Consider the following 13,640-nt stretch of genomic DNA (forward strand, 5'->3'; position numbering starts at 1 on the left):
AGGGGGTAGAATAAAGAGCCTGTAGCATGCTGCGTCGTCCAATCTCACCACACCAGCTAACAGTCTCCGTCATGTTGGGCTCTTCTCCATGCTGTTTCAGTAAAGTGGCCTGCACTGTTTATATCCCAACCTCCATCTAGCTGACACAATCGCACTCCCATGTAAAACCCACCGTAGTCAGTGATCCACTACATACAAGCTTTGGAGCCATGGAAGTGAACACCGGCGCCCATGAAGCGCTGGGTATCACTGAGTGTTTGGTTTTTCTTGCCTTAAAGACCATAAAATGGGTTTATTTTTCTCCCCACATAAAAGCTTAACATGCTTTTAAAATGCAAAGCATTCCACACAGATCCAGAAAGAAAAGTAATTTATTCATTCATTTTCATGTGTTCTATTTGCCTCCTGGTGGCTGAAGGCACTTGTAAAGACGACACACTAAAGCTGGGTCCTCCACTTTTCTTTTCTCCACAAAGCTGCTGTCTGGGCACTGCTATAATCTAAATAAATATATTATATATAATAAATCTAAGTATTTAATCTAAACTAATTTGAATGCCAGAAAAAGAGAAAGGGAACCATGCGTGATACAACTTGTACTTTGAGTGGCACATAATCTTATGCTGCCATTTTATGCCTCACAGCTTTGTTAAGGCACCTCATGTCAGAAGCAGGTTAGTTACAAACAGCATCTTGAAAAGGCTATTTTCAGATTCTTGAGTGTGAATGAAGCACTGGGGATAGATTTTGGCTCAAGTCATTTGTTTGTGAACTGGATTAAATGGAACCGCTGTGCTATTCGGTTGTTTGTATTCTTAGCGGCACAAATGAGTGTGTTTCTGAGCTCGTTTATCTGGTTTCTGTTCTCTGTCTGAAGGAATACCACCGCAGAATGGCATATGGGCCGATTGCACACTTTTACATTGCAAATTATCAGTAAACCTTTCCACTCTGGATTCTTGATGAACCATTCATCCAGTCCAGTCCAGTGGAGAGTTTATAGTCAAGCAGAACGGCATACTGAAATGTGAGTTCAGGTCTGTATGTCCACTTCTTTTTGATAACAAATGTCACAGTTTTAGTTGATCTCGGTTCTGAAAGGCTGTGTGCGGAGAAGAGCCATAGGCAGCAGCAGGCAGGAAAGCGTATCTACCTCTGAAATCAAGGTTTGTCTTTGAAAAGCTGAAAAGCACAAGGTTTGATCGCTGCTGACATATCTGGGTTAGAATGATAACGGGGTGCCAGGAGTCCCCACCTCCCCCTCCCACCTCTTCTACTCTATAAAAATCCATAAGTAGGAAAAAAAAAAAACAGACCCTCACAGAAAAAATATTAACACATTTTTTTTTTATTGTTCTATAACATATCCGTGCCGTCTATGTCGAGAGGATAAACTGTGAGGGTTTGTTAACCTGCTTGTAAGTCAAGGATAAGGGATTAGCAGATGAAATCAACACATATGGTTGCCTGGGTGGTACATCAAAGAGCAGCAGAGTGTGAGAGCGTATGCATGTATAGGAGGGACATATATGTAGGTAGATTCAGTCAAGCTCCTGCTCTGTGAGACTTTGATAATCCCCGCTGAATAACATTCATGTGACACGATCCCCTGCATCTCGCTTTAATTCAAACTCTGCTTTCTGTTCTCGCTCATTCCTCTGCACTCACTTTCTTTTCCCATTTCCTCCTCATCTATCTCTCCTCTCTCCTCTCCTTCCATCTCCTCCTCCCTGCATCACCACTCTGTGAGGAAGCGTAGGACGTGGGCGGACAATCTCTCAGTCCCTTTCAAGGTTCAAAGTCCCTTTTCTTCCTTCGCTTCCCTTGCTCCTGCACTGTTCTACGTGTTGCCGCCTTATTAAGTTGTTGCACTCTCTCCCCCTCACTCTCTCTCTCCGTCTCTCCCTCCTTCCCCAGGAGTGAGTGTGTGGTTGGTCACAGAACATCTTTCTGGTTTCTGCCTGCTAATGAGGCAGCCTCAACACACACACTCGCTCTCTCTCTCTCTCTCTCTCTCTCTCTCTCTCTCTCTCTCTCTCTCTCTCTCTCTCTCTCACACACACACAGTTCATGCTTCCCTGTGTGCACCACACTCTGCCGCTCGCGTAGATGTTCACTTATAAAAATAGTTGTGTGCTGTTTATTACATGTAGTGTTGTGTACAATATCTTGCAAATTTCAACCTACATTTTACATAGACACACGCCTACACACTCCGTCTAATCTATATAACCAGTGATGTGATGGGGAGGCTTTTTTGTGGCGCTCGTCTCATCCCTGTGGCTCGTACGAGTCCCAAAGAAGTACACACACACACACACACACACACACACACACACACACACACACACGCACGCACACACACACTGAAGCATACACATGGCTGCTGGCCAGCTGGTACACAGAAGAGGATGAAATATATGTTCCTAGCTTTGACATTGTGATGTATGACATGATATTACATGGCTTGTATTAATTAAGGAATGATTTGGAAGCAGATTTCCATTAACGATATTATTGAAAATGTTAATATGGAATGCTCTCCACATCTTTCCACAGCCATAGTGGAAGTGGCATTTGAATTTTTATCATATTATTTTACCACACTCTCTGAATCGGCCATCATCTCACCACATACCTCCTGTAAGCTTTACTTTTTCTCCCTGCCCCTCCTCCTCTCTGTAGTTTGTATATATTTACACTTCGTATCCATAACGACGAACAAATGGCTGGCGAAGGGAGAAAATGTCTATTTCTCTTTGGTTTGTGCAGAATGTGTTTATTGGGCGGCCACCTGCTCAACGCTTACAGAAAACCAGTTTAAGAGGCTCCTTTCCCACTGGATTTTCCCCTTAGCTCAAATGTATAACACACCATGACACGTATGTCTCTCTGGATAAAAGGATTGACCCGATGCCATACATTTTAATATAATATTAATGCATAGTGGGTTGTACAAGGCGTAGATGGGACTCTTTAGTTTAGGGTTGCAGACGTCTCTTTAGTTTCCTACATGAGACCTCTGTCACAAAGCCTGAGGGGGGTGGCATGTCGATAGGTGGTGGGGGAGCATTCAACGCTCTTCATATACCCCTTTGTCAAGCCTCTGTGACACACTCACTCACACACACACACACACACACACACACCGTCCCTCTTGTTTGTACCACCGTGCCCCCCTCGCTCCTCTGTGGCCATCCATGCCATCTCATCTCTCCCCCGGGCTCCCCATATCGCTTTACTTCATTATTTAGCGTGTTATTTTTTCTCCTCCCTGATCTATAGTCCCCCACATCACAGAGGCGGCTAATTAATTATGGATGGACTTCAGCAGGGGGGGTGGGGGGAATTGGGGGATATGGTGGGGGGACTTTAAAAAAACGACCAGACACTCGCCTCATTACATATGCGCAGTGTTTTTGGAGCTTTATTAATTTATATCTTGTCAGGCTACGCCGAAGCCTTCAGAACTCTTTTGGCTTTTTAAAGCATTTATTTATTTATATAGCGTCCTGCTCATCCTCTTCGTCGCCCTCCAACCCCTCGCTCTCCCTCCACCCAGCCCAATCTACAGAATGTACTGATTTTAATCTCTCACCTTCTACATATCTGCGCACACACACATGCACACTTGCCTGCCGACTGTCTCATTATCTGCTCTTGGCGGATGTTAAAAGGTGTTTTGCTCACTTGCGAGCGGAGATTATCTCATCCGCCCGCTGAACACTTGTTTTATTAATTCTTTTCTTATACTTTTTTTTTCTCCATTTCGTGCGGAACGAGGTGGTGTGGTGCACATCAGAGCGCATCGAAAATGAAGGAAGGAATATTTTAGAACGGGCTTGACCTAGAACGACAGCTGCTCTCCTTTGAGAAAGCTCTTGGCAACGTTCAATCAAAAGTGGCATCTGGGTGTCGGCAGTAAGATATGAACAAATATAAGTCAAATGTTGTGTGATTACTATTGTTAGGAGTGATGCTTTTGGTGTTGGAGGTATGCAAATATAATCAGAGTAAAGCTGTTTCCTCTTATTGCATATGCAGGAAATCTTCAGTGAGGTAATATATACATCTTAGTGCTCTACATAATTATATATGCCTTTACTGTTGACAAATGGAAAAAGTGGCACTAGCCTTAGGCAGCAAAGCTAACAGCAGCCGTTTAGAGAAAACAATCACTGAGAGGTAAGGAAAGCCCTCTGGCTACCTGGCTTTGAACAGAAGTTGGAGACTTGGATGTCCGCCATCAAAAAACACACTTTGTATCATATACACTCATTCACATACTCAAAAACACAGGTACAAATACACACTTTTACATCCTGATCCAAATATGTTGTGAGAGCTTGCTTGTTGTCAGCCGCATGCTCGAAAAACAAAAGATTTTTAAATTTGGCAAAGGCAGTTTTCTGCATCTGTTGGTGTTAAAACCGCTCAAGAAGATGTTAGAATGCAAAGACGATGATCAAAATCTCAAAATAGAACAGATGTTTTTGCGCCGTGTTCTGGAGTTGAGAAACCATCTGTGGCGTGCATTCCTTCACGCGTCATCTCCACTTCACACAAATGTAACTTTTACTATAAGTGGCTCTTACAGTGGAGGCAACATAAAGTGAACCTTGTAATGAAAAGAGCTGCTGCAAAAAGAAGTCTAGCTCTGGTGCTTTTGTGTGTTGATAAATGCTGAAATCGCCATTCAGCCGCCTGTGGAATCGCCACCAGACATTTAACTGAATCAGCTCACCTCCCTGAGGCATGTACAGCACACACCCTGTACCACCGACTTTCCTAACCACACACACATTTGCACACTCCTCTCTCTTCCTCCCCTGTTGGTCCTCTTCAAATCAACCGGATGGAGTGTCACATCTGGCCCAGAAAACCACAGCATCCGTCTTCGCAGATGAAATGAAAGCTGAGAAGTCAGGAAAAAGAGGAGGAAAAAAGGGAAAAAAGATCTTTTCCAGCTTCAAACGAATCCCCCCGGTGAAATATTGTTTCAGTGTACTCTGCACTTTGTAGCCCTAATGCCGGCTTTGAACTGTTTTGGCACCTGTCACAAATACTGATGAAATAGTTTCTCTCTGCAGAGCACTTTTCCCTTTATCCTTCCTGCTTTCCCTCGATATCCTCTTTTTTTCCTCTCTCGTACCTCCATCTCTTTCCCAGAAGTCCTCTCCATTCTGTCTGGGTTGCAGTGTGACCTGGTGTTTGAGCAATCAGGAGCATCGTGCAGCATTATTTCTGCACTTGTGCAACATGCCATTCACTCAGTATTGGCTTACATTACCATTATAGTCAGACTTTAAAGTCTTTGATGTAAAGTGCTGGAATCCTGAGATGTTATACTGTATATATCACCAGGCCACCTACCTTTTTAAATATTTTCTCTTGCACATTTCCCGAAGAGCTTGAACATCCGATTTATACTTACGTATCGCACATTAAACAACACTATCTAACTAATTATAGTTTTTTTTTTACTGCGAAAATACCTTGATATGACAATAGAAAGGACTGACTGACGGAAAGGGATACTTGAAGGAAAGATGACTCCCAGAGAAAACGACGAGCAGACAGCTGAGCTGACACAAAGTCGATAGCGGATGAATAAAACATTGGTTAGCTGCAGCCTGCGCTAGAGGCTATGCTAACTTCTGACACACCGGTGTCTACAAGTTAGCTTTAGCAGCAGGAGGCTTCTCTTTTTTTTCTGACTCTTGTGGCACCGCGGACGATGGAAGCCCACAGCTTTTGACACAAGCATCCTGTTTTTTCTGAGGAGGAGACAGGACTTCAAAAGCCACAAGTGCAAATCAATCTCTACTTTCTTCTTCTTCTCTCTCTCTCTCTGCATCTCCGGCCCCCTCCATCAATTTTCAAGCATTGTCTGAGGCCCCAGGCAGTTAATTAAGTAGGATGTTGTCGGGGGGCTTGGATGCCTTGTGTGGAGGACGCTCTGACTGTTGGCTGGATGTAGGGAAAGAGACATAGAAGGTGTATTCCTCTCTTGGTTATTCTGTTTCCCTGTTTCAGGTCTTTTCTTTTGACCCTTTTTTGAGCCCATTTCTCTTTCATTCCTCGCATCAACAGCTATCTGACTTCCTCGTTTCACTTTGCTCTTTTCCCAGTCAAACTCTCCTCCTCTGCTTCCCCATCTACTCTTCCTTCACTACCTCTCTCTTCACTCCTCATTTCCCTTCGTCTCTCTTCAACCATCCTTCATGTCCCCCTCCTTCATCCTCTTCCTTCCTCCACCATTCCCTACCTCGATCCCCAACTCATAGCCATGCATTTTGCCTCCCCCCTCCGTTCCTCCTTGTTGATTATACATCAGGTCTTGTGTAGCCAGCTTCTTCCTCCTATAGTATTCCCCCCTCTCATTATGTGTTATGCATGTGTTTGTGTGTGATCAGACACACAAGGCCAGGGCTAAGCAGCCTAATGAACAAACTCCGGCATTGTGTTCAGGCTCCAGGGACACGCTGTAGCTTCTAATGTACAACAGCTCAGAGGAGAAAATTCACTGACAGGGAGCCAGCTATCTGCTTAAAGGAAACGCGACAACAAGAAGTGAAGTAGAGAATGTGTGCAGTGCCTTGTTTGTGCAGGGAATATCTTACAAGCATCTGGTCAATGCTTTCCCATCCAAAGCTTTTCTGATTTGTTAACATGTCGTCCCATTCTGCAGCTTTGACTGGCTGGGACATCACTGTCAACTTGGGGCTCTTTTACACCCTTGTTTCCTGTTTGGCGTCTACTTCTTCTACTCTTTTTAATACAACTATGCATAACTTAGCTTACACCACCACCTTTGATGAAACTACTAGCTGGATTGTCTCTTTTTCGAAATTTCAAACGTTTGCTTTAAATTTGCTTTGACGGTTAGATGGAAACACAGCTGTAGAAGGGTTTAACAGATATTGGACTAGAGGACGGATGATTTCTTTGGGATCTTGAGGTTTTTAACATGATTGTTTAAACCCAGCTGAAATATGTAGGGTTATTTTTCTTTTGTTTTAGGAATATGATTTATCTGAATCCTTGACTCGAGTCCAAAATTTTAAGTTGCATGCCCTGTCTTCCACATGTCTCTTATTATGTGTTATAGTGGCTCCAGGTTGTAAAATGCGTGATTTGTCAACAGTGATCTGATTTGTAACCCTTTTGGCTCCATAAAGGACAGCACAGGGTGGGTTTGTTTCACCCAAGCTTTAACTCAAGTTGTATAATATCTGTCACCCACCCCCGCTCTTTTTCTTTCCCCGTCTCTCATTCTCGGTGTTGGTCGTGTTTTGCATCGCTGCCAAATCATGGCATGAATGCTGTAATGACTTCATTTCTTCCAGCGCATGCACACATGCATATCTAGGAAGCATTACACACTGAGTTGACTGTCCTGTCTTATTCTGCCTCAGTGAAGTGGACACATAAGAGCAAAGGCGCACGTTAATCCAAGTGCACATTAAGAAACGTATTTGTCCAAGGAGCCCCTCCAGGGGTGTGTACTCCAGTGGTATGAGCCAGTGGATGAGGCTGCTTCCAAATGATCTTAACAAGATTCTGTCAGCTCTGGCCAATATCGGTGATGAATGCACACACACATACAGGCAAACATAAAGTTCATGAGCTCATTACTCCATTCATTGCACACATGGACATAATACACTGGAGTCTAACTTCCTGCCATAATAAAGCAGCACTGTTGTGATGCGAATAGTTTCATCGGGTAGATAATCTTTTGCGAACTTTGCATGAAAGGCCCTCTGGCTTAAGTGTTGTCGTGCAGCATTTCTATCTGGTGCAAGGCCAGTGGGAGTGTTGCACAAGCCTTTAACACATGTGAGCAGTGCATCGCAGCACAGCTCTTTAGGCTGAATGTGTTGTAGCAAATCTGAAGTCAAATATGTAACCCACGGCTTGCTCGCTTTTTAAACAAGCGGTGTATTTCATCACTCCTTCTCTTATCTTCCTGCTTTTGTGCCTTGTTTGCTTGCTCTTCTGACTGCATTGAACAACCTCACTCTCTTCCTTCTATAACAATAAATAAGTATCTCTTTTTCTTTTATGTTTCCGCAGGACTGCCCTCAGATCCTTCCCTCAACCCAGATCTACATCCCTGTCGGGGTGACCAAGCCAATCACCTTAGCTGCCAAGAACCTGCCCCAGCCCCAGTCAGGACAGAGGAACTATGAGTGCGTCTTCCACATCCAGGGGGAGACCCACAACGTGCCCGCCCTGCGCTTCAACAGCACCTCCATCCAGTGCCAGAAAACACCGGTGAGTAAAAAGGGGACTGAATGTTTGGGTAATCTGGTTGTGTGAGTGGATACCCATTAAAGCCCTATTGATGGTGGTGTGTTCAAGTGTTGTTAAAGGAAACAAAATAGAGATTATTTCGCTGCTGTTTTATGTATCAATAGTATTCAGGTTGAACGATGCTAACATGAATGCCACTTTTCTTGGGCACAGACAAAATATAAGCATTTGTTGGGAATCGTATTTATGTATAAGACCAAAACCCCTGACTGCTGTGCAGCCTGGAGTGTGAATGATACTTTGAATGTTATATGCTAAAAGCATAGTCATTCAGCAGTATTACTCATGTCCTAATCAATGCAACTTGGTAACTAAATCATGATCTCAGTAAGGACATTGACTGGGGCAGACTTTAAATAATGGCCTCCCACAACTAATGGCCACTTTGGACGCTAACATGCTCATTGTCCTGATAGATCACCGTGCACCACTTGTACTCTGGCTTGGTCACAAGCTAGATAAATGATCCACGACTGATCTTCCCACGGTGAGCTGATAGTTAGCAAATAGATATTGATATCAAGAGTTCACATCGACATTATTTGAATTAAGACACACTTATATGGTCAGCCATCATAGTTTTGTTCTGTTCGTTGAGTTTTTAATGTATTTATGGCTTGTAGGTTTGAGTGGTATGTGCCAGATTAAAGTGTTTTCAAGGATGTTTTTTTTGCAGAAGTTTTCTAATAAGAAACTGTGTGTATGTGTGTGTTTAGGGGATTTGCGGGTAGGCGTAGGAGTTTGTGCATGTGGGTCCATGTCTGTGTGTTGAAGTATGGGTGTGTGTGTGTGTGTGTGTGTGTGTGTGTGTGTGTGTGTGTGTGTGTGTGTGTGTGTTTGCAAGGCTTTCAAACTAGCGTGACAGATAAGAGGTAGCCAGCGTCGCGCTTCACTGAGGCTGAAAATGTGAAGAGGAAGTCTGTCTCTGAACCTAGTTGGGAGCGGATTGATCATGTTTACACCTCGACTCTATACCTCTCTCTCCCTCTCTGTCTCCCTTCCTCAGTCTGGCTGTAGAGCTCATCTTTCTCTCTGCCTCCCTTCCTCTGTCTGTCATACTTTCTTCTTACAGCCATCCCCTACTTCCCTCACTGCATCATCCTCGTCTCTTCAAGCTCACTTCTTCTGCTTGCCTGTCCCTGCCTATTTCTGTCTTAACATATATGAAGCAATGCAACAAAGCTGAGTTGAGATGAGAGCTGGTGCCGCTAATTTAGTTTAAGGTGAGGTTGTTGCTGCTGTCACAATGTGCACATGGAGGAAAATGTTTGACAGATTTATAAAAAAGCAGAAACATCTAGAAGTTGCCATGTCTGGCTAATAAACCATAGCACCTTAAAGAACTGAACCACCTGTCTATATGAACGCACGTACAGCACACTGGCAGCAGTCTCTGTTTAGCCATATAGTTTGCTGTGACAGCCAGCGCAGCATTTGATTCTGTCCGTATTGACGAGCAGTCTTAAGGTGCTGGCACACGCGAGCAAGTTGTTTGTGAAGGCAGGGCTAATTAGCTAGCGATAGGCTTGTCTCTCCACAGAGATGTCTGTTTATTGACTGTTTATTGTAGCTGCAAGGCCAGTGCTAATCAGCAGCAAAGCCCTAGCCCCAGCCAAAAGCTGAATTTCTCCATTTGATGTCCACACAGCAGACATGCTAGCAGCAATTAGCCCTGGGCTGTCAGCGCTTAGCCCTTGTTAGCAATTAGCCGCAGCAACCTGACTGCGCGGTCAGATATCGATGCAGCGTGAGCATCAAGTCTACAAGTGAGATTCAGCGAATGAAAAAGATGCCAGCTGCATGAACTTGCCATAAAGGCATAATTCATCCGGGCCTGAGCTTATGAGTGTAATTATGTGTCATGAATTATTAGGATGAGAGTCTTATTATAGCTGTGGAGCAGTATTTCAAAAGAACGAGGGTCTTAAATATTAGTTTATCCCTTTATAGACCTCCATATCTCTACTTTTCATGCACACCCATCCATGTTTGTTCCTACTTTGACAGTGTTCAGCACCAACTTAATGAATCATGTATGACTCTGCAGTAGAAATAGACTTCATCTGTTATGCTGCGTACGCACCGCTGCCTCGGCTTGTAGGCACACACAGCTATGGGGATCGGGGTTAATCAGTGTCTGTGCGAGTGTACACATGTGCATCCTCCAATATGCCTTAGGCTATGGATCCCAGGATAGCTGTGTGTTTCGGTGTGCAGGTTTATTTTAGCACTGCAAGAGGATTGTTGGAGGTGGGCCTTGCTAATCAATGGGATAAACACAGGGGTGCTAATCCACAGTTTAGCCTTGTGTTGGAGATACACATAAGTGTTTACTGACAGACACTCACTCACTTGTTGTAGGAACGACAAGGACAAGGGCAGAGACGAGAGAGCTGCGGCGAGAATTTTCTATAAAGTGATAAAGAGGAGCGAGAGGAGAAAACGCCTCGAGGTGGAGAGGACAGGATAGGATAAATGTAGAAGAGTAGAGAAAAGAAAGGTGAGAAAAACAACAAGAAGGAAGGTAATACTAGATAGCAGGGGCAAGGCGACAAAATGGAGATGAGAGCAGGCAAATTTGAGCATAGTAGACAATTTCAGGTGAGATGAATGGAGAAAAGTAAGAGGGAGAGTGATACTGAAGAAAACCGAGAGGAAGGGAAAACGACATGAGAGGGTGTGAGGGAGAAACTCAGCTCAAAAGTCTCTCCTGAGGCCATTCTCCTCTCTTTCATACAATATCATCACACCGTCCAACAGAAGAAAGCTAACCACAGGATATTCAGGATGTCCACCGTTGGATCATGTTTAAACTCTAGTTTCCTATACTTTACTCCTTTTACAGTCATCATAATGACTCAATAATCTTCTATAGTATCTCCTAACATGAGGCTGTCAATAACCTACTGTATATGTGACACACATGATATATGATAGCGTAACATCAGCTCCATACTAACCTCGTTGGGTATTGACTATCCATATCTGCTTATGGGGGAAAAAATATCGGTGCTATGGTATTTCTGTATGAGGTTACTGTACATACCAAGTGATCCCAAAGGGGGGAAGAACAGGCGAATCACAAGACATAAGAAAGAATGCAGTATTTTTTGCAAGCAGGGACATGAAACAAGTGGGACACACAATATTCAAGCCTTTTGAAGAATCATACGTTCAGGGTAAGGATTTTAAACTTGCTCAAAGCTCTCAGTTTTTGCTGCGTTGAACTTTTCAAAAGGCTTTTATTCTGAAAAATATGGTTTGTCACACACTTTGCCTTTCACACTTTTGAAGTTGGGGACTGAGCCAAACCTAATTCAACACTTTTGGAACCTGTGAAAGTTGATGAAATGGCAGATTGTCCAAGGTCCTATAGCAAGTTAATTGGAGAAAAACGCTGATCATTTTGTAAGAAAAATTAAAAAAAACCTCCTCTCCATATTTCTTAGTGCCAAACAAGCCCACATTACCACTGACACATACGGAGCCATCCGCCAGGCCTTATGGTAGCAGTTAACTCCGGTCAGCAGCAACCAAAACAACAAGCTGGTGTCTGCACCGGCTCCTTCCGGTTCTCTGACCTGGCCCAGGCAGCTTCCTGCCGTGTGTGGCCCAATCAGAGGCTGAGGTGAGGCCGCAGGGGCCAATAAGATGCTGAGCTGTGGGCTGGGAAGTTGTGCTCAGTGCGCCAGAGGGGTCATGGGAGCGAATAAACACATGTATACACAATGCTTGCACACACAAATGACCACACTCTGGGGGTCAGCGAAGCTGATGGAGCACAGCTGGGCGTCTCTTGGAGGCCGTGGTTGAGGGAGGAGAATTGAACTGAGACTTTTTTACTTTCTCTCTGCTTTTATCTGCCCTCGTTCTTAGCTTTTTGCCCATTTGTACTTCAGTGTCTCCATTTTCCTCCCCTCTCTCTCCCTCTTTATCCTACTTTCTTGTTACTCCCTGGAGGGCAGGAATGAGAGGACAGATAATATCAGCGCGGGCCTTACACCATTACCTTCCGTCTGATAAACCGCTCGGCCACTCCATCACCGTCTTTCTCTCAGTCCTTCACCAGTGAGGGGGGAGGGGGGGGGGGGAAGCAGACATGGGGGCAGGAGGAGAAAATCTAGTTTGGGACTGGGTGTGTGTCTGTGTGTTATTCTTCTGTGTGTGGAGAGAGCAGCTGTTTGTTAACGGAGAAATAGGAAGTATCAGGGGTCCTGATGGCATCCAATTAAGGCAGATAAAATGATGATGAATTGCAGGCGGGCAGCAGAGACGGACGCTCCTGTGTGTGTGTGTTTGTGTGTTTGTGTGTGAGCTGCACACACTCACACGCACAAAGACGACAGAAGGAGAAAGCAGGGAAAGCAGCCATACAGATGTGGGAAAGGAAAAGGGAGAAGGGGAGCAGGGTGTGGAAAGAAGAAAGGAATTTTGGAAGTGGAGATAAAAGGAAGAAGCTACAAGAGAGATGAGAGGAAGAGGAGGGAGAAGAGGAAGGGTGCAGACAGAGAGTAGAGGAGAGAGAGGACAAATAATCTACTCCCTTTCCCAATGGGAAATGAGAGAAGGATGGTCGGCGAGAAAGATGGATTGATAGATGAATGGATGGATGGATAGATGGAGCAAATAGAGGTCTAGAGAGGAGGCCAAATGTGTCTGCAGGGAGAGCGGTGAACACAAACCACACTGGTCTAATAGTGTCACACACCCTTACTGTGTGTGTGTGTGTGTGTGTGAGAGAGAGAGATGAAGCACAGTGCTGCTGATGCAAACTTCAGTCTTCTCCTCTGACTTTGTGAAGACTTTCTAGAGTTTATGGGATTTATGAAAAGATGTCACTGACTGTAAAACCAAAAACTTGGAAATTATGTAGAAACAAATTCTTTCATTTAAAATAAATCATTACACATGAAACTACACACAGACACACACACACACACAGTGCTAAAGGTGGCAGAGACGGGGCTAATGAGGGCCTTGGCGCTGGTCGGTGGAGGGTAGGCGCAGCGGAGCATGGTACAGCCTGGTCTGGCATGGCCTGGCACAGCTTAATGAGATATAAACACTAGAGCTGCCACTGCAGTCAGCCACAGCACACACTGACACTGTTTTAATTGGCTTACAGACGCTGTATGTGTGTGTGTGTGTGTGTGTGTGTGTGTGTGTGTGTGTGTGTTTGTGTGCGGGTGGATTGAAAGTGCATGGGAACTTCTCTGGAATTTATTTCGGGGAGCTGCAAATTGAAGACCATTCGTTGTTTTATTACTTTGTTGTTTTGTATGTGAATTAGTTGACATGCGTTGTCATGGAGATTGTGAAAA

The 13,640-nt window shown here is 44.4% G+C and overlaps 1 protein-coding gene across 4 annotated transcripts in view; it reads left to right on the forward strand.

Moving 5' to 3' along the window:
- Window positions 1-13,640, forward strand: part of plxna1b (plexin A1b) — a 188,399-nt gene that overhangs the window by 119,044 nt on the left and 55,715 nt on the right. For all 4 annotated transcript variants that reach the window (XM_084348545.1, XM_084348547.1, XM_084348546.1 and 1 more), the window contains exon 10: window positions 8,080-8,280. In XM_084348545.1, coding sequence (XP_084204671.1) covers window positions 8,080-8,280 — 201 coding nt within the window. The remainder of the gene's footprint in view (window positions 1-8,079; window positions 8,281-13,640) is intronic.

The sequence above is a fragment of the Pagrus pagrus genome (assembly GCF_965226575.1).
Source record: "Pagrus pagrus genome assembly, chromosome: 3".
NCBI lineage: Eukaryota > Metazoa > Chordata > Actinopteri > Spariformes > Sparidae > Pagrus > Pagrus pagrus.